This window comes from Plecotus auritus, assembly GCF_963455305.1.
Source record: "Plecotus auritus genome assembly, chromosome: 8".
NCBI classification, from domain to species: Eukaryota; Metazoa; Chordata; class Mammalia; order Chiroptera; family Vespertilionidae; genus Plecotus; species Plecotus auritus.
The window spans coordinates 61,683,105-61,709,278 of NC_137782.1; the positions used below are offsets into that span (position 1 = coordinate 61,683,105).

Sequence of the window (26,174 nt, forward strand, 5' to 3'; positions counted from 1 at the left end):
AGGAGAGGTTTACGGCCAGTGGCAGAGTCTGGGGTCTAAGGAGGATTCTAGCTCTAACTGGAAGAGGGGATCTGGCCCCCGGGCTGCATAAGGTGTCCTGAATCACTAAGGTCGCGCTTGTAACGTGCTCTTCTCCACGATCTCCCACTTCGCGACCTGGAATTGCCCTCCGGCCTCTGCAAACATAACCCCCTCTCCACCTGCGCGCCTACTGCCAGTTGACAGCGCTGAGCCGGGCGGGAGCGAGTCAGACCCCGACAAGCGCTAGGGTGGGGGTAAGGCGCCCCCTCCCGGCGGCCCGGGAGCGCAGGCCCCTCCCACCCCACCCCCACCCCCCACCCCCCGCACCACTTCCGGCAGGCGCTGCGCTGCTGGGGGGGCGCGGGTGAGGATGGCGGCGGAGAACCAGGCCAGTCAGGAGAGCGCCCTGGGCGCCTACTCGCCTGTGGACTACATGAGCATCACCAGCTTCCCGCGGCTGCCAGAGGATGAGCCGGCTCCCGCGGCCCCTCTGAGGGGCCGCAAGGACGAGGACGCCTTCTTGGGAGATCCCGATACAGGTGAGGCCCGCTGCCACCCCCACCCCCCCGTCCCTGCCCCCTGGGATGCCCCTGGTCCTCCATCTGCACCGAGCATCACCTCCAGCCTCCATCACCCGAATTTATTCCCTTCCTCCTGGACCTTTCTCTTCTCCTTTTTTTCTGTTAATTATCTGATGGGGTTGGGAGTGCATCTCTGCCTTGGAGTCCTAGGATGCGACACGGGAGAGTGATGCCAGAGATTGCAGTAGGAGGGATGGGGGTTACGTATTGGGAAGAACCAACTGATAAGGAAGGAATGTTGGAGGGGAGATCCTGAGGAACAGCTGTGATCACCCAGAAGAGGCTTTTATCTAGTCACAGAGAACAGGATAGAAGAAACCAAGTCAGAGATTGCAGTAGGATGAATAGAGGCTAGGTCTTAAGAACTTCCCACAGCCAGGGATTGTGGGAAGGAGTGACCATGGGGGAGAAGCTGAGACTCTCTTCATGTCCAGGGAGTGATAAAGAGAATATGATTCTGCCTGTCTGTATGTGCTGGGTATTGGGATACAGGGGGATGAACTGAATGACCTCTCAAAGTCCTTGGGGACCAGAGTGCCTTTGCTGCCCTGTGGTTTACTTCACCCCTACCAGAGCCATGGATCAGGCCGGGATGTTAGTAAGGTGCCCTAGAAGCAGACTCCAGAATTTTACTGTGTTCTTTTCAGCCCTCTGCAGAGACTGCAGGGGTGGGAGTAGGGAGGGAGGAGACAGTGCTTGGGGGAGACCTGAGGGCCAAAAGCTCTCTGAGCATTTCTTCGCTAGTGCTCTCTCTGCTATCCATGTGGCCCAGCTCTATTCTTCATCCTCCATCCCCCATCCCTCTTTCCCTCAACGTCACTTCCTGGCATTAGAGCATCCTTCTGCTTCACTCTCTCTTCCTCCCAGTGCCTGCACTTGAGTCCTATCCCTTACCAGCCTGGCAGACCTTGCTTCTCTGGTTCAGCCCTCTCTAGCCTGGCCCTTCTATAGTTACTCCCAGTCTGACAGCCCCAAATTCTTTCCCCTTCCACAACTTTCTGGTTATCTGGCCCTGACCACCAGCCCCTGCCAACCTGACTAGACTATACCCCACCTGGAGGGGGTGTGAGGTGACAATAGGAAGCCTTATGGGCATCAAAAGTCAAAGCTGCAAATTAAAATTTTTTTCCCAGAGGGAGTAGCCCTGGAATCAGGAGGTATCAGGGAGAGGGGTGGGAAGATGTGTCCTGGTAGATACCAGTCTGAACCAGGTCCATTATTCAGGGTCAGGAGTACCAGTTCTGTCCCAGCATTGCCCTGATTCACTGTGTGACAATGGGCACACTTACCCTTGGCTTCCCCTTCCAGCTCAACTGGGAATGCCTATCTCTCCCAGCCTAGAGATTGGAAACCTCTGTTTTCTCCTGGCCCCATATAAATGCATTTATCAAAACCTGTGTTATTTATTTGTCTGATCTGTAATTACTCAATGTCTGTAAACCCTATGAGGGTGGGATCATGACTGTTTTGTTCACCATTCAACACAGTGCTAAGCATTCAATAAAAATTGTTGAATGGATAAATGAATAAGGAAGAAGATCTCAGGATGAAAGAATGGCAGCAGAGGGAGTTCTCAACTCAGGGAGTACCGTGGTGAGTTAATACAGACTCTGCCCTAATCTGTACAAAAACCCAGACGAGTCCCCAGTCACCTGCGTTGCTGGGAACCTATACCTTATGCCAAGGTTGTGCACTAAGGAACTTGCCATCATACCTGTGTGGTCATTTCAATGCCATGTCTCCAAGCACTGCTTCAAAGCCCCAAGACTCCTTTGGCCCAGCTGGACCAGCCTGCTGGCTAACGTGGCCTCCTATGTTCTCAACCTGGTAGTGCTACCTTGTGGCATTGCCCCATCCTCTTATCCAGAACCATGGCTGTGCCCAGCTAGCCTCTAGCCTGCCACACCCTAGAATCAAGTGTTAGGCACCACACAGCAAATCCTGTGGAAAACAGAGATAGGTGCCCGGCCTACGTGGCTCAGTGGTTGAGTGTTGATAAATGAACCAGGAGGTCACAGTTCAATTCCTGGTCAGGGCACATACCTGGGTTGCGGGCTTGATCTCCGTTGTGGGGCGTGCAGGAGGCAGATGATCAATGATTCTCTCTCATCATTGATGTTTCTAACTCCCTCTCCCTTCCTCTCTGAAATCAACAAAAATATATTAAAAAAAAAAAAACGAAAAACGAAAAACGAAACAAAACGGAGCTAAGGGATAACCACTCCAAGTTTGGAGTAATACTGTCTTTTCTCTCTTCTGAGCTCCAGGCCCAGGTGTTCCTCTCTATTCTAGGCATTTGCTTCCCAATAGATGTCCTGCAAGTACCTCACCTTCAGCATGTTCTATGCTGAACTCATCTCTTCCCCATATACCTGCTCTTCTCCCAATGTCATTCTCAATGAATAATACTGCCTTTCATCCAGTCTCCAAGGTAGAAGCTCACGAGCTACCCATCATCCCCCCTCTTCCTCTTACTTTCAAATGATGATCAAATGCTCTTTGTCTGCCTCCTAAGTATCTTTCAAATTCCATCACACCATTCCTGTCATCACCACTGTAGACTAAGCCATTATTCTTTCTTATCTGTATTACCCATAGGCTTCTAGCTCTTCTTCCTGCCTCCTGCCTCCCACTCAATCCCAATCCATGCACTTCATATACATAATATATATACATATATATGTTATTTTTTTATTGATTTCAGAGAGAAAGGGAAAGGGAGAGATGGAAACATCAATAATGAGAGAGAATCATAGATAGGCTGCCTCCTGCATGCCCCTACTGGGGATCAAGCCCGCAACCTGGGCATGTGCCCTGATGGGGACTCGAACCATAACCTCTTGCTTCATAGGTCAACACTCAACCACTGAGCCATGCCGGCCGGGCTCACCCTGCACTTCTGATCATGTCACTCCTGGAGAGGGTTCAACAATGTTTAGTGATTCTCCCCTTCAGGGAATAAGCAATCCAGAAAGGACCTCAGTCTCCAGTCAAGATCTCTCTCCTTAGCTCTAGATTTGTCAAGTCGACTCTATTCAGGGTTCTTTTGTCATAAACTCGGCTAAAACTGAGCTACATCTAAAAAGAGAATTTTATTAGGTAGCATAACTGAAAAGTTCAGGGGTATGGGGCTTTAGTCATAGCTGCATTGAGATGCCTAAAAAGGAATGGGCTTTACTCCATTTTTTGCTTTGCTTTGCTTTGCTTTACTTTTTATGGGCTTCTTCTTCAGAAAGCTTCCCATTTTGTCAGGACAAGTTGCCCCCAGCAACAACAGGCTTACATCTTATTACCTTAGTAACCTAGATAGAAAGACAGCTTTCCCAATAGTTCCAGCAAAAAAACAAAGATTGAACCTAATTGGCCTGGCACTGGTCATATGCCTGTCCTTGAACCAATCACTGTATAGAAGTGCCTGTTCTGATTGGCTAGGCCTAGGTCATATACTTACTCTAGTCAGTAATGAGGGAATGAGGCATGAGAAAGGAAGTAGTATTATTTAAAAGAAAATGGAATGGGGAATGGTATCTAAGCAGAAAAAAATTAGATGGCTACTAGGTCTGCTGCCTCCAGACAATTCTTGCTGGTTTTTCACAAATTCAGAATAGCTAAAATTAACTCATCTTTCTCCCAAAAGACTTGTTTATTTTGGTCCCAAAACTAACCTTTTCACAGTGTCCTGCTGTTGCTGTTACATATCAGTACAATCAATGCTATTATTGCCTCAGTAGTTACACAGTAGAGTACTCAATAAATACTTCTGTTGAATAAATCAATAACTTAATAATTGGTGAAATAAAAAAAAAGTCTCAAGTAGCTCCATCTCTGATTTCACCTTCATCTCCTGGTTTCTCATATGTGATTGGAGATAACAGATTTAAGGGCAAGTACCTGGAAATATCAAACTAAAATTGCCTTGTAAGGTTGGTTTTTGGGGGAAATGACCTGATGACCTGTGGAGCAATGAAAAGGAGGTTTTTGAGTTACACAAACTCTTGGTTCCACCATTTATTTATTTATAACCTTAAGCAGGCAGTATCACTTTCTCGGCCGCAGTTTCCTCATCTTTAAAATGTAAAGAATGGGTCTATCTTATAAAGTTATGGGAACACTTCAATGAGGAAATGTATGTAAAGTGCCTGGGAATGCAGTCAGTCTCAATAAATATAAGTTCCAAACCCTTTCCAGAGTTCTTTTGAAACCTCTAGGTGCCAAAGAGAGTTCTGTGCCCAGAGTAGGTGTTTAACATCTGTTCAATGAATTCCAATTTTATTTACAGGTTCTAGTACTGAGCATTAGACACAAGGATGATCAACTGAAACAGGCTTCTGGAAGACAATCTTCCTTTTTAAATAAAAATTTAAAAACAAATTACATGTTCATGGTAAAAATAAATAAACAAACAAATGAATAAACAAGGAATAGTGAGGAAAAGAAAAAGTTCCCTTCTCCATTGTCTTCCTGTAATTTTTCCTTTTTATTTAAAGATATATGTATTAATTAAAAAATATATATCATAAAAATTTCAAACAAAATATTCTCCCACCCCACCTTTAGGATCTTTTCCCAAATGTAATGACCATAAATAACTTCTAAGAATTACATATATATATATATATATATATATATGTAATTCTTAGAAGTTTCTTATTTACATAACAGAAGAGTGTGGATTATGAAGGGCCTTGACTAACAGGTCAAGGAGTTTAGATTTTTATCATGTTGGCATTGGTGAACCAATTTTAAATAGGAAAATATAACAGTCAATTTTTAATATTATCCCACAGACTTTTAAAAAGGTTATACTACTAGTACACAGTAGCAGGTGCTAAAAAATATATTTATTGAATGAATGCACTTTTATTTTTAATATATTTTTATTGTTGATATTATTACAAATATTTCCCATTTTTTCCTCCTTTCCCCCCTCCTCCCAGCCCCTACACCCTCCCCTCAGCTCTTTACCGCCTTATTACCCATGTCCATGGGATGAATGCACTTTTAAAAAACACCTTGTGAGTACAGCAAGGTATTAAGGTATCAAGCTAAGGACCTTTAGGACATTTAGAAGCCTGGGTTCAAGGCTGTTAGCACCCAGGAGAGGGAACTATGGGATAGAAGAGGGTCTCTCTCAGTCTTGCCCAAGGTTGAAAAAGAATGGAAATAACTTTGAGTGAGCACTTATGGGGTGCTTGGTATACATCACTTCATGGAATCTCTATACCAGCCTTGGGCAAACTACGGCCCGCAGGCCGGATCTGGCTGTTCTATCCGGTTCTCTTGCTCTCCCCTCCGCTCCTTTACTTTGAATTTATATTAGTTCACACAAACACTCCATCCATGCTTTTGTTCCAGCCCTCGGTCCAGTTTAAGAACCCATTGTGGCCCTCGAGTCAAAAAGTTTGCCCACCCCTGCTCTATACCCACCCAGCCAGTTAGGGATTAGTTCCATCATTAGGATGCAGAAAGTGAAACTTATAATTTGAAGTGACTTATCCATAGTAACTCAGCAAGTGAAGTGGCTTTCAAGTCTTTCTGCCTCCACTCCTACATCCTCAGATCCATTCTCCAGATAGCAGCCAGAGGGATTTTTTGTTTGTTTGTTTGTTTGTTTTTAAATGTGTTTTTATTGATTTTAGAGAGGAAGGGAGAGGGAGAGAAACATGGATCGGCTGCCTCCTGCACACCCCTACTGGGGATTGAGCCCGAAAATCTGGGCATGTGCCCTTGACTGGGAATCAGATGGGTGACCTCTTGGTGCATGGGAGGACACTCAACCTACTGAGCGACAATTACCAGGGCCAGAGGGGTCTTTTTAAAGCATAAAACTGATGGCTTCACATTCTCACTTAAAACTCTTCAATGGCCTCCCATAGCTGTTAGGGTGAAATTCAAGCTTTTCACTAAGCCAAGGCCCAGTGATCTGCCCTAGCCTCCATCCCACTGCTCACTACACTGGAATCACACAGGGCGTGGTTATTTTTTTTCTTATGTGCCATTTCATTCTTACCTTAGGGCCTTTGCACCTGCTGTTCCTTCTTTCTGGAACACTACGTACCCGCCACTCGCTCTACATATGGGTGGCTCCAGCTCATCCTTTAGTTCTTAGCTTAAAAGTCACTTCTAAGCTAAGAGGCTGCTGAGAGGCTGTGGCTGATTTCCCCAGCTAAACAGCCCCCAACACAAACCACTATTGTCTTATTTCATCCTTTTTATTTATAGCACCTGCCACAACTTGTAATTATGTACTCATCTCTTTACTTCTTTATTGCCTTCTTTCTCCACTGATCTGTGAACCCCAGAGGGCAGGAACTGTCTGTACTTTTCCCCTAGCATCTAACATAGGGCCAGAAACATAGCAGATCCTCCATATTTGTTGAATGAATGAATGAATGAATGAATGAATGAATGAAGCAAGGTTGGAAGCCAAGGTCTATCCACTCAGTTTAGGTAACTGCCTCCTTGCATAGAAGGCTGGGCCCAGCTCTGGGAGTATCTGGTTTCCAGGGAGGGTCCAACTCCCGCCTCTTCAGGAAGTGTTCTCAGTCCTGGGTCCTGGGTGCTCAGGAAATTTGGCCTAGGGACAGTAATCCAGCTGCCCAGCTTCCCTGCTAGTGATCCCTGTCTCTTCCCAGCCCAGACTGCCACCCTCACCCGCCCTGGGGTGCATGGGGGTGGGTAGACGCTGGTGCTCTATATTGGGGTTTGTTTGACGGGAGTGCAGGGCGTGGGGGGGGGGGGCGGGGAACAGGATATAACCCCGACTGGAGGGCGGCAGGGCGTTGTAAGAGACTTCCGGACTGACACCCCCTACTCCGACCCCTCACTCCCACCTCCACTCCTCGCCACCCGCAGACCCGGACTCCTTCCTGAAGTCAGCGCGCCTGCAGCGGCTGCCGTCCTCATCATCAGAGATGGGAAGCCAGGACGGGTCGCCTTTACGCGAGACCCGCAAAGACCCGTTCTCCGCAGCAGCCGCGGAGTGCTCCTGCCGTCAGGACGGGCTCACCGTCATAGTCACAGCCTGCCTCACCTTTGCCACGGGTGTCACTGTGGCGCTCATTATGCAGATCTATTTCGGGGACCCTCAGGTGAGAAGTCGCTTGAGAAGACGGTGGGAATTGACTGGCTGAGTGGTGGAAGTGGGCCGGGAATTGAAAAGGGGGAGGAAGATCCCAAGGGGAGGGGTGTGGCTCGGGGCTTGAGGGGGACAGAGTAAGGAAGGGACTGATCAGATAGGAGGCACTTGAGGTAATGAGGGGAAAGAAGGTAAATAGGGGTGAATCAAGGGGGCAAGAGGACAGGGCTCCCACCAGCACCACCCCCCACCCCCGTGGTGGTTCTGGGGTTAGTGGAGGTACCCTAGGGAAGCAGGGGCCTCCTACTGTCCCCAACTAGCCCCTTCCCTCCCCCCAGATCTTCCACCAGGGCGCCGTGGTGACCGATGCTGCTCGTTGTACATCACTGGGCATCGAGGTGCTCAGTAAACAGGGATCTTCTGTGGATGCAGCTGTGGCAGCAGCCCTGTGTTTGGGAATCGTGGCTCCGCACAGTTCTGGCCTGGGCGGGTAAGGAGCTCCCCACTGTGGAGGTTGGGGTCCCCCAGGGCTAACCCCCTGTCCTGGTCTGTAGACCTCATGTGTGGGTCTCCAGGTTTAAGCAGAGAAACAGATGGGCCCAACTCCTTGCATTTGCTCTTTCTACACATACAATTTCATCCCTTTCTTCTTACATAATGTCAGAGGAGGTGTTTTCAAAAGCCTTTTCTTTTTTAAAAAAAAATTTGGAAAATGATGTTGTAAATTGTAATGTGAGGTGCACAGGTGTAATTAATTAAGGCAGCGATACTTAAACTTTTGGGCTCACAAATCCCTGTGAATCTGATGAAAGCTATGGACTCTCTATGCTCCAAAAATACACCCCCACTAAGAATTCTTAAAACAGAGGTGACAAATTGGCCACCCAGGGGCCATACCCAGCACACAGACAGGTTTGGTTTGCAGACTTAAATTTTTTTAAATGTGTTTCCTATTGTTAAAAAGTTGAGAATTTCCAACATCTCTTGAACCTGAAGAGACCTGGTAACACAGTTCCCTATGACTGCAATGATCTGGACCTGAGTAGAAGCTGCTTCCCATTCTGTGCCTTCTACTTTGCCACAGTGCTACCACTCCTTAGTTGCTGGGCTGTAGGCCACCATTTCAGATGCTACCACCATCTCAAATGGAAACAAGTCACAGAAAAGGGACAAGCTGACAAAGTCCATGTCTTGGTTCCTGTAAGACCAGTCTTCCAGACCCTACCAAAAAATTCCCCTTTTGTTTTTGCACAGTCTGTTCTTACATAATTCAGTCCTGGGAGAGGGAGTGGAGGCATACCAAGGAGGCAGGTGCAGGAAGCTGGCAGGGGTCCAGCTATGGTCTGGGGCGGGGGGAGAACATCCTGCTCTCCCAGTCTCTGTTTTTTTGTGGGTTTTTTTGTGTGTGTTTTTTTTTAAATCAGGGATTAAAGTCTCCAGTGTCAGGCTGAAAGAGGTCCTTGAACTCTGGATCCCTGCCTTGTGGTGCGGCTAAATCTCTGAATCCCTGTTGGGGAGGGGGCTCAAACACTTGTCTCCTGATGACAAACTAAGCCTACAGCCATCACCATTGGGAGTTGAAGGGTGGCAGGTTAACTGTTCAGAGGGGTAGCATCTTTTCATCACCACCCGCCCCCTTCTGTGTCTTTTCCAGTGGGGGTGTGATGCTGGTACATGACATCCGACGCAATGAGAGCCACCTAATTGATTTCCGGGAGTCTGCACCAGGGGCCCTCAGGGAAGAGGCCCTGCAGAGATCCTGGGAAACCAAGGTGGGGACCCTGGTGAGAAGAAAGTATCCGGAGGGGGGGGGGGGTCTCCCTTCACTGCCCTTCTTCTAACCCAAGCATCACTTTGCTGAGTATTTGCTATGGAGGTGAGGAAATGAGTTGAGCAGTATGCTCTTAGGTTATGAGGGAGACAGGCAACACCCCAAATAAAATATTCTGGATAGTGGATATCAGGCAATACAGCAACATCTTAACTTCTGTGGCAACCTTGCTTATCTGGCACATAGAAGGAAGAAAAAAGGCCACTGAGCAGCCTGAGACATCAAAGTTGCTGCACTATCACTCACACATCCCACTCTGAGCCTGTGGACTATAACTTTCCCAGCCCACAACATGTTGGAAGATTAGAAAGGAACTGCTAGAGGAAAACCCACTGTCCATTGAGAGCAAAGGCAGAGATAGAATAACTTGGAAAAATATATATTTAGTGCAGAGGTAAAAGCCAAACACACACCACAGCTCATAGTAATGGTGGTATGATAATGACAAGGTAAAATGAAGGTCTCTTGCCCACTATTTTAAAAAGCAGGAATAGGTATAATCCAATGAAGACAGGTTCCCATCTAAATTGGTTATGTCCTAGCTCTTAAAAGGATTTGCTTAATTTATGAGTCCCTCAATTATGATAGCTAAAGGAGGCCTTTCTGCATTTGCTGATAGGAAGTCAGGGAGATGGGAGGGAGGATGCCTGCTGGGACAGCTTGTCCCTCCTCTAGGGTACTTGGCCTATGTCTCTCCCCTATGCCAGCCCCCCCATCCCTGGCTTGGGGCTCTGCAGAGTTCAGCCCAGCCCCCCCCCTTCCAGTGACCTGGTCTCCTCTCTCCCTCGCCTGCCCGCCTTGCCCAGCCTGGGCTCTTGGTGGGGGTTCCCGGAATGGTGAAGGGGCTACATGAAGCTCACCAGCTCTATGGCAGGTAAAGACCCTCCCCCCGGGGACCAGGGGCCCCTGCCTGCACTGCTCCTTTGGTGGCCTCCTACCTTCCTGGATTATTTCCTTCCAAACTCCCCCTCCTAATATCCCATTCCCTTGCCAGGACTCTCCTTCCCAAGAACCCCCTCTCCCCCACCCCCGAACCCTCCTCATCCCCCCAGGACCTCCTCCACCCCCTTCTCTCTGCCCCCCCCCCCCTTCCCAGGCTGCCATGGTACCAAGTCCTGGCCTTCGCAGCAGCTGTGGCCCAAGATGGCTTCAACGTAACCCATGATCTAGGTCAGTGGGGCGTGGGGGTCAGGGGAAAGGCATGCGGTTGATGGAGGGGGGAGATACGACCTCTGAGATTTGGGGCCCAAACCAGAAAGCACCTCTCTTCCAGTTTGCCCCTCAGATCTCTCCCACCCTTATCAGGAGGCAGACTCAAATGAGAAAATCTAGAGAGGCCCATATATATCCTACCTCCCCCATAACAGGCTCCTTGGGGGCTGGAGCTTAGGGCCAGACACTCAGCCCTTACTCACCCCACCTATTATGCATCTCAGCCATCGGGTCCAGCCCTGGCAATCCCTGCCCAGCCTCTTGTCCCTGCCCATAGCACGTGCCCTGGCAGAACAGCTGCCACCCGATGCATCTGAACACTTCCATGAGACATTCCTGCCATCGGGACGCCCACCACTACCTGGCTCGCTGATGCAACGGCCTGACCTGGCCATGGTACTGGATGTACTTGGCACCTATGGCCCCGCTGCCTTCTATGCTGGTGGTAACCTCACGCTGGAGATGGTGTCCGAGGTGAGCACGTGGAGAGCCCCTCTGCCCCAAAGGACCATACTGCAGGGACATCCTTTCCCCCCTTCCTTCCCTGGGTTTTTCTCTACATATATTTACTTGAAATTCTAGAATAGGCAAAACTAACCTCTGGTGATAGGAATCAGATCAGTGGTTGTTGGAGTGGGAGGGCTTGACTGGAATGTGGGAGGAAGAACCTACTGGGATGATGGGAATGTTTTGTCTTGATTGAGAGAGGTAACTTTGGGCTCCCCAGGGCTGGTGCCAACCTGTACAGAGGCCTGTCCTGCCCCTCCTAGGCTTGGTGGAGAACTGGGATCAGCCTCAGCTTCCCTGAGCCCGCAACCTCACCCTGTCCTTGGGTTTTCTAGGGATTGAGCAAAGGGCCTCCTTCATTGGAACTGGGGGGATTAACATAAGGGCTTACCAACTAACCCCAAAGAGTCTTAGTCTGAGGCAGTAATTGGTTTTAGAACTGTTGTCAATAGTTGAAAATTCCTGATGGAAAATTATGTTCAAGATAAGGATACACAGACCAACTCAGTGGTTCTTTCATCTGTGCAATAGGGTGATTATATCTATCTCTGCCATACAGTTGTGGGAACTGAATAGGTCCATCACTTATTCTACATCACAAAGTGCCTGCTCTGTGCCAGGTCCTGTGCTGAGCACTGGAGATATGGATGTGGTGATAGAAGCAACCTCAGATGGACTTAACTGGAAAGTCCAACAGAGTACTGGCTTTAGGTCGGCTGGACCCAGGGGTTCCATCCCCATTGTCAGGACTTGGTCTATCTCTCTTTCTGTCTCATGACTCTACTTTCCTCTGCTTGAATTCACTCTCTGTTAGATCCTTTCCACACCTGCTCCCATCAGCCTTCCTTCCAGTAAGCCATCCTAAGGAAAGAGCATTTCTTATTCCAGTAATTCCAGCAAAATCCTCAAGGTTATGTCTCATTGGCCTGTAATAGGTCTCATGACTATTCCCAAGCCAATCACTGTGCCATGAAAACAAATGTTCTGATTAACCAGACCTGCGTTGTGTATCCTCTTCTAGAGGTGGAGAAGGGGATGAAGGAGACTCTAACAAAGACCATCAGAGCTTCAAATTAAAAAAAAACAAAGTTGTCAAACAAAGGAACACACACCAGCCAAGCAATTCAATGTATAGTTCACTGAGGGTGGATTAGAAGTTAGAGGTTTCAAGTACTAAAAAAAAAAAAAAAAAAAAAAAAAAATGGAGGACATTCCTAGTGTTATGCTAATTTAGGGTTGAAAATTAGCATGCTGGATAGTATGAAATGAGCCTATTGGTTTGTACAAGATTGGTTTACTGGTCAGTAATTGGTTATGTCATTCCTACCAGGGCCATCCATAGTTTTGTAGTGGCTTTAGTTATTTGTAGTGAAATGCAGAATTCAGTTTGATATCTCTCAAGCAAGTGCTGCTGTAAGTGAAAAATCTTCCTTTCTCAAGGCAGAGAGGGCAGTGTACACAAAGACATAGAGTCATGAGTTCAGAAACTGCAGGTCACCCAGAGCTCACTGGGGAATAGCAGGACATGAGGCGGAGATGTAGGCAGGGGCCAGATCACAAGGAGCCTTAAATACTGACCTAAGAAGGTCATTCATAGAATGTACCCAACACAATGTCTTGTACATAGTAGGTGCTCAATGTTAGTGCTTTTTCCTCTTCCTTTTTCCTGGGGTACCCAGGGCTGATGGGGTCCCTAAAGGTCATGATGGGAATTGCAGAAGGCACAAAAGTTATAAGCATCTGATCTGTCTGTGATCCAAACATATACCACAGGCCAAATCCACATGCTCACTGTGTGGTGTGTGGCTCAAAGTGGTGGTGGGGGCATTCTCTCCCTTCCAGGCTCAGCATGCAGGGGGTGTTATAACTGAGGAGGACTTCAGCAACTACAGTGCCCTCGTGGAGAAGCCTGTGTGTGGCGTGTACAGAGGTGACTTCTCTCCCGGCTCCCAGGGTCCCCACTCAGGAGAATCCTCCCAGTCCATGGCTGTATGCTTTTGGCCTAGACGCAGGGGTGGGCAAACTTTTTGACTCAAGGGCCACAATGGGTTCTTAAACTGGACCGGAGGGCCGGAACAAAAGCATGGATGGAGTGTTTGTGTGAACTAATATAAATTCAAAGTAAAGGAGCGGAGGGGAGAGCAAGAGAACCGGATAGAACAGCCGGATCCGGCCAGCGGGCCGTAGTTTGCCCACGGCTGGCCTAGAGACTCCTTCCCATTTAATAGGAGAGAAACTGAGGCAGTGAGCTGCCTGGACAGCTAGCTAATGAAGCAAGCCAGAGTCAGCCTACCTTCTGAAGTAATCTTGGAGTGAATTATCCCAAGTATTTAGGATATGGGGATGGAGGTCTGGTCAAAGGTTCAGGCCTAGCAGTTGGGGTTCTAGCCATATGTTTTCTTGATTTGAGCTCTCTGTTGTCTTGTTCCATTCCTGGTCCCACTCTCAGTGCCCTACACATCATAAGAAGAACTCATAAGACTAAAGTCCATCTAAGCTTCTGGTTGTAACAAACTTTTCAAGAGTCATAGACCTCCCTCTAATTGTGCCAAAAGGAAACTGAGGGCCCAGGGAAGGAAAAGAACTTAACCTGTCAAATTCAAAACCAATGATAAACCCACAAATTCAAGTTTATGACATAGATGATGTCCATGTTTGTTGAACCCAAAGTGGTAGGCTCCTAGGCCCCTAGGAAGGCTCATAAGTTGTCTTTCCTCTAGGAGGCCCAGATTACTTCAAGCCCCAGAAGAGACTGCCTCTGAGTTCAAGTTTCCAGGCCTCAATCTCCAGCCCAATTCCTCTACCAGAGGCAATGTCATATGGAACAGAGAAAGAGCATAGCTAGGGAGCCAGGAAGACCTGCCATTCACCTTGAACAAGTCACTTCCCACTCTGAGCCATGGTTCCCTCCTTAAAATGGAGATAATAGTGCCTACCTCTCAAGGTAGCCATGAGGATTTGATGCGATGATGTTGGAAGTTGCCCTGATCAGAATAGGCACTGAATATGTATTTGATTTTCCATTTCCCCTTCAAGCCTGTATTCTCTTGGCAATGCCAGAACCTTGAGTACTCTAGGTTCCACTTGTATCCTGTAACCTTGGATCAGCTGCCTCTGTGCCTCAGTTTTCTCACCTATAAAATGGGAATGATAAAAGTACCCATTGTGAGGATTAAGTGAGTTAATTAGTTATGGTTTGTGTTATATCAGATATTATTATTCCTTTGGTGTCCAAACATCTAATAACTAATAACTAGAGCCTTATATAAGAAGAGGAGGTTGCTGCTCCCAAGAAGTTTCAGGCGTGGGACCATCAGGGGCCCTGAATAGTATCCTGCCCTATGGTGGGCCAGGAATCTGAACATCTGGACATCTGTCCCTGCTGTGCCAATGGCCTTCATTGAAACTCTGGGCAAATCACAGTCCTCTTCAGCCTTAGTTTCCTCATATGGAAGAGGAAACTGAAGACCAGTGATCCAAGCTGGAGTCCTGGCCCTGTCCTTGACTTGCCATGTGAACTTGCGTGTGTCCCTTTGCCTGTCACCGCTTTTCCCCTATCTGATGAGGGAGTTCAGTGCTGTGATCTCAGTCTATGTGATGGTGGAATGTGGAGATGCCTTGACTGTCCCTGCCATCTGGTCATTTCCTGTCCTTTCAGGTCACTTGGTTCTCAGTCCCCCACCCCCACACACAGGCCCTGCCCTCATCAGTGCTCTCAACATCCTCGAGGGCTTCAATCTCACCAGCCTGGTCTCCCGGGAACAGGCTCTTCACTGGGTGGCAGAGGTAAGGCCAACCCCTCCATTTGACCCTATGTTGGGACACTGAGAGTGGGGGGATGGGGTACTGCCATGGGGCAGGATTAAATCCCCTCCAAATTTTCTCACACACAAGAATTCTGGGTGTGGGTACTGGAAGAAGTCTGGCAGCCTCTGCCATACCTCTGCTCTGTTTTCAGACCCTGAAGATTGCATTAGCCCTGGCCAGCAGACTGGGAGACCCCATCTATGATTCTACCATCATTGAGAGCATGGATGACATGCTAAGGTGGGTCCCGTGGCAGGACTCTGGGGACTAGACAGATGGTGGTGGTGTGGGGAAAGGATCAGGAGTAAAACAGCTGGTAGAAAATAGGCCTGAGGTCCCAAGTCAATTCCAGCTCAACCCTAACTCACAATGTGGCACTGATTGTTTCTCCTTGCACCTCAGTGTTCCCATCTGTATAATGAGTTGCTCTACTTCATATGGCTCAAATTTTTTTGACCCTAGCAGGGCACATATATGGGCCCATCTGGTCCTCCTTTTGAGTGGACAAAGAAAGCCTATTAACAGTGAAAAGTCTCCAAGAAAATATTGGAGGTGGTGGATATTTTTATTAAAATGTGTCTATATTAGCAGGATAACATAATAGTAAAACTGTGGGCTCTTGTCAGACTGACTCAGTTCAAATCCCAGATTCTCAGCCTATGCAGCCTTACCCTCTCTAAATCTGTTTCTACAAGGGGGCCTGACAATAATGGTGCCGACCTCATGGTTAATTGTAAAGACCAAGCAAGGTTATACATACAAAGCATTGAGCATGTTGTCTGACACATAATAAATATTCAACAAATATCATCATTAGTATTAATTGGCAATAGAGGTAAGCATGGTTACCATTTAACTGCTACTATAACTGACTTAAAGGCTGGCTGAGGGAAAACAGAAACCAAAAATATAGTTAATGTAAATTTGTATTTTCATGATTTCATAAATTTGCTTTTAAGATCAATACATATTTAGCTCTAAAACACACGCACATGCCTATATTAAATCCATTCATTCAATAAATTTTTTAAAAAATACATTTTTATTGATTTCAGAGAGGAAGAGAGAGGGAGAGTTAGAAACACCAATGATGAGAGAGAATCATTAATTGGCTGCCTCCTGCATGCCCCCTACTGGGGATCAAGCTCGCAACCTGGGCATGTGTCCTGACCAGAAATGGAACCGTGACTTCCTGGTTCATAAGTTGACATTCAACCACTGAGCGACTCTGGCCAGGCCATCCAATAAATATTTATTAAGGGCTTACTATGTGACAAGTCTTTCTGTGTCTTCAAAAAAAATTCTAATAGCAAGTAAAGATTCTTGTATACAAACCTCCCCCTACAACCACTCCCCCCCCCCCCCACACACACACACTAAATTCTTAATGAAACTTAATTTTGAGACTACAAACGTCAGGTTAAGAAGTGAATTCAGTTTGTTCATGTCAAAACAAGTATCTTCTGAGCATTCACTATACCCTAGGTACTTTCATAGAAAGGATTAAATGAGTAAAGTCAAGTAACTAAAAGACTCTTGATTTAGGCACTGAATAAATTAAAAGTTGGCTCTAGAAGAGAATCTGAATAACACCTAAATAAATTCATTCGGTTCAACAACTATTTCCTGAATATTTCCTATATGCTAGGAATACGTAATCTGTTCTCTGGAACAGACCAATGGGGGAGGCAGATATTAATCAAATAATCACACAAACAGACATCACAAAGAGTGGTAGGTGGAATGGAATGAGAACTTGCTGTGTGTTCATCTCCTACCCCATGTCTTTTCAGCAAGGTAGAGGCTGCCTACCTCCGGGGCCACATCAATGACTCCCAGGCAGCCCCTGCCCCACTCCTGCCTGTTTACGAGCTGGATGGGGCTCCCACGGCTGCCCAGGTGCTGATCATGGGCCCTGACGACTTCATTGTGGCCATGGTCAGGTATGCAAGCTCAGACTCCACTTGGCACAAGAGACCATCTAGGTGGGGGCTGGGCAAGAGTGAGAGTGGGCTCAGGGTTCACCTGGCCCCAATCTCGGCCCCCAGCTCCCTGAACCGGCCCTTTGGCAGTGGCCTTATCACCCCCTCGGGGATCCTACTCAACAGCCAGATGCTGGACTTCTCCTGGCCCAACAGGACTGCTAACCACTCTGCACCCAGCCTGGTAGGGTCTTGCTTCCCTCCTACCCTGGGGACTCCAAGGCTAGGGAGGATGTGTTACAGTATGGCTGCTCCTCCCTCCCTATTTCCTCTAGGAACTTCTATTATAAAGAAAAGGAGCCCAGACAAGGTGTTTACTTCACCCCAGCCCAAGTCTGGGGCTTGGAGCCTGGTGGATCCAAAGAAACCTTGTCCCATTCTGTCAAGGTCTGATTGTGTGACCTGGGGAAAGTCTTGTCCCCTCTCTGGGCCTCAGTTTCTTCTCACCTGTATAATGAGGATATTGGCCTCTGATTGTGTGCTTTAGGTACTTTTTAGTACTAATTGTCTATGGCTGTGTAATGCTGAGCTAATGGGGTTCAGCCCTATTGCTGGGCACCAAAGGAGAAAGGAAATAGGAATTATTGTGTAGTTGGAGGTCAGCACTTTTACACCCTGCAAGCTGGGGCCCCGGCAGGACGAAGACAGATGACCAGGGTGGAGATTATTCTGTTCATCCCCATAGTCATCTTTCTTGGCTTGGTCCCTCCCCTGCCTCAAAACTTAGTGGGCTCACTATCCACCCCAGTTATCCAAGGACCCTGACCATTTCACATATAGCAAACTGTGGCCTGGGGAGAGACCAGTCTCCAATGAAAACTGGACCTGTGGAAGATGTAGGAGAGGGAGAGAGGTTGGAAGAGTGGTGGAGTAGTCCTTACCCTATCTCACCCTACCTCTCATCTCCCTTGTGGCCTTGGTCCTCTGACAACAGGAGAATTCGGTACAGCCAGGGAAGCGGCCACTGTCTTTCCTACTGCCCACTGTGGTCCGGCCGGCAGAGGGGCTCTGTGGAACCTACCTCGCCCTGGGGGCCAATGGAGCTGCCCGGGGCCTCAGCGGCCTAACCCAGGTGAGGTTTCCTCCATGGCAGGCCTTTTGTGGCCAGGAGCCAAGCTGTGGCCTGCAGATGCCTTCATGTCTCTTGCTTATTTTCATCTTTTACTCACAGCAAATAAGGGCTGGAACTGCTTTGTGGCAGGCCCCTCCTGGACACTAAGGAGATGGGCTGTGCTGACTTTCTTAGTGAAAATGTAGCCCTGAAGGTCCCTGTCTTCCCAGATTGCAGGAGAAACTGCAGGGCCAGTGGAATTGAGAGGTGATATGGCATCTGGACTGCCTGAAGTCTCTCAATCTCAAGTTCCACCATGCTCTACTCAGCATCTGAATAGAGAAGCAGCCCTCTTTAGGATTTGCTTTTGAAAGGAAGGGTCTGCTACACTCCAAAATGCCTCACAACAATTCCACAAATGTCTTGAGCACCTGATATATGTGCCAGGCACATAATTTGGCAGGTGGCAAGTTAACTAACCTGAGCTTTGGAATCAGACGCCCCTGAGTCCCAGGCCAAGTGCTGCCAATTTCTAATTGTGTGATGTTGGAGAATTCACTTAACCTCTCTGAACCTGTCTCCTCATCTGTAAAATAGAGATAAAAATAGCTAACATATACAGAGTTATTACTAAGTACTGGGCATGGTGTTAGGTGTGTTAACTCTTTTAACCTTCCCAACTTTGGAAGGAATCCTTATTTCTATTTCATATATAAAAAAAGGAGGCCCAGAGAGGTTAAAAAATTAGGTCCAGTTTAGTAAGAATGGGCAGGCAGTTGGTTCCAGAGCCTACCCACACTCCAAACCAATAAGCTAAAAGTACCCACACTGTGACCTAGACTATGCCCAGCCATTAACTCTGTCCTGGCCAGGGACAAGGGAGGTCAGCCCTGGGCTGGGAGACTGGATGCTAGCAGTGCCTCTTCCCTGGCTCTCTCTAAACTCTGGAGTGAATTACTTTTCTTCTCTGGTCCTCATTTACCCATCTGTGAAATGGGGACAGTCAATCAAAGGTCTGCCTGTCTTCTGGGACTGTTGAGAAGCTCAAATGACACTCCTGGTGCAAGGAATCTAAAGACTAAGGAGTCTGGACCAGGAGGAAGGACCATAGAGTCCTAAACCCCCATCTCTGGGGTAGCCCTGACTTCTGCCCTTTATCTGTCTGCAGGTTCTGCTCAATGTCCTGACCTTGAACCGGAACCTGAGTGACAGCCTGGCCCATGGCCGCCTACACCCGGACCTGCAGTCTAACCTCCTACAGGTGGACAGTGAGTGTTCCCATGGAGTAGGCACAGGGCATGGTAGAGAAAGAGGCTCCTCCCAAGGGTGCTTCTGCCTCAACCAGCACCACCTCCCTGCCATTGAAAGTTTGGTTTCTTCCAACTAATTCCTAACAGTACAAGATCTGGGGGATTAGAACCATCCTGCCATTTCCTGGCTGTGTGGCCTTGGGAAATTTATGTCTCCACTCTGAGCCTCAGTGTTCTCATTTATAAAATAAGATGCAGTTGTTCATTCTGCAAACCATTAACTCAGCAGTTTGTATTGAGTATCGACTGTGTGCCAGGCATTATCTTAGAGGCCAGGGATACTGCATTTACAGGCAGACAGGAAAATAAATTAATAATAATAATAAAAGAAAGCAAAATAAATGCCCTACAGAGCATTAAATTAGGATAATGTATGTATAGGGCTGACTCGATGATTGAGGGAGGCCCCTCTTTGGAAGCATTTAAGCTGTGATCTGAAGAGTGAGAAAAAGCCCACCATGCAAAGAACTGGGACTTTGTATTCCAAGGGAACAAATGCAAAGAATTCAGGGCAAGAATAGGCTTGGTGTGTTTTAGGAGCAGAAAGGAAACAAGAGTGAGTGAGGATGAGATGAGATCAGAGAGGCAGCAGGGGCCAGGTCATGGACCTTATAAATTATGGTGAGGAGATGACTTTCTTTTAAGAAGGACAGGTGCTTAATTTTGTAAATGGGAAAGTATGTGCAGCTTTGGGGAGTTTTTATTACAACAGGCAATGTATTATACAAGTCTAAAGGAGATATATATTGAATGAGACATGGTCCTTGCCTGCTCAGTGTCATTATCCCCATTTTATGGAGAAAGAAACTGATACCCACAGAGGTTATAAACTAGTCAGCGATCAGCTAGTAAGTGGCAGAACTGAGAGAACACCTGGCTGATACCAAAGACTTGGTTCTTTACTGAGTGGCTCTGTTATCTCCTGGATTAAAGCATGTTAGAAGCCACACACCTACATCCTCAGCAGTCACACCTTATAGTTGACTGGTGACACTTTGGATCCCAACTGATGGATTCCTTGAAAATGAATTCTGCTCAACCAATATCTTCTGGTTTCTATCAAATGCGAGGCTTTTTTCTATGTTACTTGGGGATGAGGGGGCTCATCCTAGCCCTCCTGTGAGGGGCTTACAGTCCTAGACAAGGGCATGAAGAGTTGAGGCTTGGTGAAGGAAAAGTTCATCCACCTGAGGACTCTGGGAGGCTTTACAGTAACAACTGGTTGAGCCTTAAGTATGAGCAGGAATTTGGCATGTGGAGGTAAAGAACATTGTGAATAGGAGAACTGCCTGTGCAAAAGCCAGAAGGAATGGGTCGGAGAGCAGCCAAGAGGTCAGTTGGACTAGATACATTGTTCCCCAAATTTCAGAATTTATCCATCACTTTCATGACTTTTGCCACATTTATACATCTTCTAAACCATTATTTACACAATGTGTCTATAAACACATTTAACCTAAATGTATTTTTAAAGTAAATCTTTTTTTTATAAAGAATTTTAAATATATTTTATTGATTTTTTACAGAGAGGAAGGAAGAGGGATAGAGAGTCAGAAACATCAATGAGAGAGAAACATCGATCAGCTGCCTCCTGCAAACCTCCTACTGGGGATGTGCCCACAACCAAGTTACGTGCCCTTGACCGGAATCGAACCTGGGACCCCTCAGTCCGCAGGCTGACGCTCTTTCCACTGAGCCAAACCGGTTTTGGCTAAAGTAAATCTTATATCATAATCCCAAATGGAAAAATGGCATTATATGCCACAAATAGACAATAAGTAGCTACAAAAATAAAATATTTTTAGGTTTTAGTTAGATATTGTTGCCCAGAGAAGACTCTCAGGGCTGCTCTTTCTATTAAAGAAAATTATTTTGTCCCATTTGGGAAAATAAGACAATATTTTTGTTGAGGAGCAGTGGGAGGTGAAGTTATAGGGCTTATCATGGAAGTCCATGTTAAGAACATGGACTTTATCCAATTGAGTAGGGGAAGGATATGACCTGATTCATTTCATATAGGGTAGGTGGATTGTAGGGAGGAGAATTTAAGTTGGGGAAATATAAGAAGCACCCTGAATAATGGACCAGCAAGAGATGAAGACTGGAAATTATGCAAGAGGGTGAGGACTTATTAATTTATCCAGTAAAGACTTGGCTTAACATTTACTATGTCCTCACCCAGTTCTAGGCTCTGAGGATCAATAATGAACAAGAAAACACCCCTGCCTTTAAAAGGCTTATAATATAGTGGAGGGAGACACAGTAAATAAATAAACAAATACAGGTAGCATTAAGTACTTTGAAAGAAAACAAAGCAAGGTAAAGATAACATGGGCTGATATTTTAGATAGTGATGAGAGAAGTTCTTGAAGATTGAATGAAGTAAGGGAGGCAGTTTTGTGACTTTCTAGGAAGAAACATTGCAAGCAGAGAGAAAGTAAGTGCAAAGTCCCTGAGATAGGAGCATGTTTGGCTTCTCTGACGGACAGCAAGGAGGTTAGAGCAGAGTTAAGGAAGAGAGTGGAAGGAAGTGAAGAGAGGAGTTTAGAGAGATAGTGAGGACCCAGTTAATGGTGGGTCTTAGAGGCCTTGGTAAGGACTTTAGATTTTATTCTAAGAGTCATCAAAGCTGTTAGAGGGGTCCAGCTGGCTCAGTTGTTGAGCGTTGACTTATGAACTAGGAGGTCCTGGTTCAATTCCCGGCCAGGGCACATGCCAGGGTTGCCAGCTCAATCCCCAGTAGGGTCATCTAGGAGGCAGCTGATTAATGATTCTGTCATCATTGATAGAGGGTTTTGAGTGGGGGAGTGATATGGACTAATGGTTTAAAAGGACTCTTTGACTACTGTGTGAATAGGCTATAAGGAAGGCAGGACTGAAAGCAGAAACACCAATTAGTGGGCTATGCAGTAATCCTAGCAAGCAATGATGGCAGCTTGGCCTATGCAGGTGGAGATAAGACCCCAAAACCCCTTTTCCAATATTAAGAATGACTGTATATTATGGATCACTCACTGTATGCAAGGCTCTGAACTCAATGCTTTCTGTATATTATATTCTTTAATGCTTGCAACAACTTTATATACTGTAGTAGGTTCTTGTATAATCCCTATTTTATGCATGAAGAGACTGAGACTCAGAAAGGTCTAGCAATTTGACCAAGGTCATACACCTCCTCAGTGGAGCATCCAGGACCAGGACTTAGGTCTGACCATAGGACTCCTGAACTAGTGCTCTGAAAACTCTGAATGTGTGTATGTTGTGGGGTGGTTTTCAGGTGAGTTCACAGAGGAAGAGATTGAGTTCCTGGAAGCGAGGGGTCACCACGTGGAGAAGGTAGATGTCTTATCCTGGGTCCATGGCAGCCGGAGAACCAACAACTTCATCATCGGTGTGAAGGACCCTCGGAGTCCAGATGCAGCTGGAGCCACCATCCTGTAGAGCAGCAGGGTGGAGTGGGGGTCTCTGCTCCCCCCGCCTTTGCATGTTCCTAGAGTCCTTCCTTCTCCCAGGTTTGGTCTTAGGAGGACCCCAGGGATGCCCCAGATCAGGGGCCAGAGGGGATGCTTATCAAACCCTTCCCCAGAGTAACTGGAAAATTCTCCATCCAGAGGCCTGTGGTGGTGGTGGTGGTGAGAGTCAGTGTTCATATCAGGCAGACAGGACCTTGAGGAGTCGGATTATTTGTCTGTCTCCTTTCCCTCAGCCATGCTGGCCTTGAGCTTAGGGATGTGCTTGCAAACCCTTCTCAAGGGTCCTCACAACCCCAAAATCTCCAATCTGGCCTTACCTGGGCCTTGTCTTCCAGCTCCCTTCTCTCGTCCTCAGCCTCATTTCTTAAATGACTAGGATTTTTTTTTAATGGACCATCCTGGGAGGTTCCTCTCTTCCTCCCACCAGATTGAGGCAGGCACATTGTATCTGGGGTCCAGGGTATGGAATCCCTAGGGGTGGGGGTGGGAACCAGCTCAGGGGCTTCCATTTGCAAAGGGGAATTAAAGAAAGAATATTGCTTAACCATGGCTCTGGCTTGATTTATGTTTGGCTGTGTTGGGAGTTGAGTGAGAGACCTCGGTTCACTTGTCCCAGTAGCCCTGACTCCAGGGCAAACTAGAGTCAATCTTATGGGGGTCATAATATCTACCATCTATCTAAGATTTGTATTATAAAAATTACAAAGTAATAACTACTAGTAAAATTATAGATGGCATCTATTGAACGCTTTATGTGTGCCAGGCCCTATGCTAATTTTATTTAGTCTTCTTTACAAATCTCATGAGGTAGGTACTATGCCCATTTTACAGATGGAAAGCTAACAAAAAGAGGTTAAGGGACTTGTCTAAGGGTCCCCATGTATGAAATGGAAGAATTGGGATTCAATCTCAGGATGTCTAACTCTTAATTTGTGCTCATAACCATTTGTACATCTACTAGGTGAAATACTTGTTATAACATATATTGGTATACAATACATATAAGACAATAAGTACCTTTTATACATTATGGCATTCATGCATGCATGTATCCATGCATTATAGTTCAGGCACTTTGTTAGGCACTGGAGATTCGGCATTGAACAAGAATATTTTTTTAAAATATATTTTTATTGATTTCAGAGAGGGAGAGGGAGAGAGAAACATCAATGATGAGAGAGAATCATTGATTGGCTGCCTCCTGCACACTCCACACTGGGGATCGAGCCTGCAATCTGGGCACGTGCCCTGACCGGGAATCGAACCTTGACCTCCTGGTTCACAGGTTGATGCTCAACCACTGAGCCACGCCGACCAGGCTAACAAGAATATTTTTTATGGGTTTGAAGTTTACAGGGGGAATAAAACATTTAAGAAATAAGGACACAGATAATTAGGGTAATTGCCATCACGAGAAGCTCTATGAGGGATGCTATGAGAATGGATACCAGGAAAGTTAATCTAATTCCGCGATGGGGTGGGACCAGCAAAGATCTCCTCAAGGAGGTGATGAGGGTGAGTAGGATCAAAAGAAAAGGATTAGATGTGAGATGTGAGAATGTAATTTTAGGCAAAGGGATCAGTATGTGCAAAGGTCCTTAGGGATGTGCTTGCAAAGAATGTGCCATGTTACTGGAGGTGGAAGAAAACCAATATATTCTTCCTACAGCAGGGGTTAGTCAACAAATGTTTTCTGCAAAGGGCCAGACAGTAAATACTTCATGCTTTGAGGTTGTATGGTCCCTGTAGCAACTACTCAACCTTACTGTTATCATAAAAAGCAATCATAGACATTATGTAAACAACTGGCTATGTTCCCATGAAACTTTATTTTATAAAAACAGGGCCCAATTCAGCCTAAAGAGTAGTTTGCTGACCCTATGTTAGAGCATACTGAGAGAGGATGATGGTATGAGACACTCTTATGAGGCATGTATTAATCTCCCCATTTTATGGATGAGGAAATTGTGACTCAAGGCATGAAGTGACTTGCCCAAGGTCTTGCAGCTGGTAGTTGGCAGATCTGTGATTCAAAAGCAGTCTTTTTTACTCCAAAGATCATGTCCCTCTCTTCTCTTAAAAAACCTTTATCTGGTTACAGATGTAAGTATTATTTGAATATCAAAGAATCCATAAATATATGATGTAGATGATCCATGCCCTAAAATTTCAACTTTCCAAAAACCCAATAATTTAATATACATACCCAACTCCTTTTTTGTAGATATATTATTTTATTTAAAAATAAAATGGGATTATATCATTCACATTGTCTACAACTTCCTTTTTTTCTACTTACCAATATAACATGAGCATTTTCCATGTCAATATCAATACATATATACCTACCTAATCATTTACAACAATGCATCATAGTTCATTGCAGGGTTTAACCAGTTTCCTATTGAATATTTGGGTAGTTTCCAATGCAACTTATATCCTTGTAACTTACCAACTCTCCTAGGATGTCTTTCAAGTGATGGAATTATAGGACTTTCCATGTAGCATGTTTTTCGGGGGCCATGTGGGTCTCTTGGGGTCATTTTCTTTCTTAAATATACTAATGACATCCCTAGCTGGTGTCCCTCGGTTGGTTGGGTGTTTTCCAGATGGATTCCTGGTGAGGGCACATGCCAGGTTGTGGCTCAGTCCCCGGTAGGGGGCGTGCAGGAAGCAGCTGATCGATGTTTACACACTCACATGGATGTTTCTCTCTCCCTATCCTTTTCCCTCTCTCTAAAAAAAAAAAATCAATCAACTGACCTAACTGGTTTGGCTCAGTGGAAGAGCATCAGCATGCGGCATGCAGACCGAATGGTCCCGGGTTCCATCCTGGTCAAGGGCTTCCCCTTCACCCCGCCCCCTCGCCCCCTCCGCCACCCCAAGCCCTGGTCAGAGTGTGGGCCAGAGGCAACCAATCAATATTTCTCTCACATTGATGTTTCTTTGTCTTTCCCTCTGTCTTCTACTCTCTAAAAATCAATGGAAAAATATCCTCGGGTGAGGATTTTAAAAAATAATAAAAATAAATAAAAATATATATTAAAAATAAAAAATCAACAAACTAGCCCTACCCGGTTGCTCAGTGGTTAGAGCGTTGGCCCTCAGACTGAAGAGTTGTGGACTCCCATCAAGGACACATACCTCGCCCTGACCGGTTTGGCTCCGTGAATAGAGCGTCGGCCTGCAGACTGAAGGGTCCCGGGTTCGATTCCGGTCAAGGGCATGTACCTTGGTTGCGGGCACATCCCCAGTAGGGGGTGTGCAGGAGGCAGCTGATCGATGTTTCTCGCTCATCGATGTTTCTAACTCTCTTTCCCT

The 26,174-nt window shown here is 46.5% G+C and overlaps 1 protein-coding gene across 4 annotated transcripts; it reads left to right on the plus strand.

The window, feature by feature from the left end:
- The first annotated feature begins 213 nt into the window (after positions 1–213).
- GGT7 (gamma-glutamyltransferase 7) lies at positions 214–25,119 on the plus strand. Of its 4 annotated transcripts, none has more exons than XM_080684281.1 (15): positions 214–560; positions 7,458–7,693; positions 8,019–8,170; positions 9,335–9,452; positions 10,318–10,385; positions 10,608–10,681; positions 11,001–11,197; positions 13,073–13,160; positions 14,889–15,016; positions 15,189–15,277; positions 16,831–16,980; positions 17,086–17,203; positions 17,954–18,091; positions 19,239–19,338; positions 22,658–25,119. In XM_080684281.1, exons 1-15 carry the CDS (start codon positions 392–394, stop codon positions 22,819–22,821), a joined length of 1,989 nt encoding a protein of 662 aa, XP_080540407.1. In that variant the 5' UTR covers positions 214–391; the 3' UTR covers positions 22,822–25,119. The 4 variants fall into 4 exon arrangements, with proteins under 4 accessions (XP_080540407.1, XP_080540410.1, XP_080540408.1 ...); XM_080684284.1 differs by having other exon boundaries at positions 344–560; positions 19,239–19,331; positions 22,658–25,113; XM_080684282.1 differs by lacking the exons at positions 17,954–18,091; positions 19,239–19,338 and having other exon boundaries at positions 344–560; positions 22,658–25,113.
- The last annotated feature ends 1,055 nt before the right edge of the window (positions 25,120–26,174 follow it).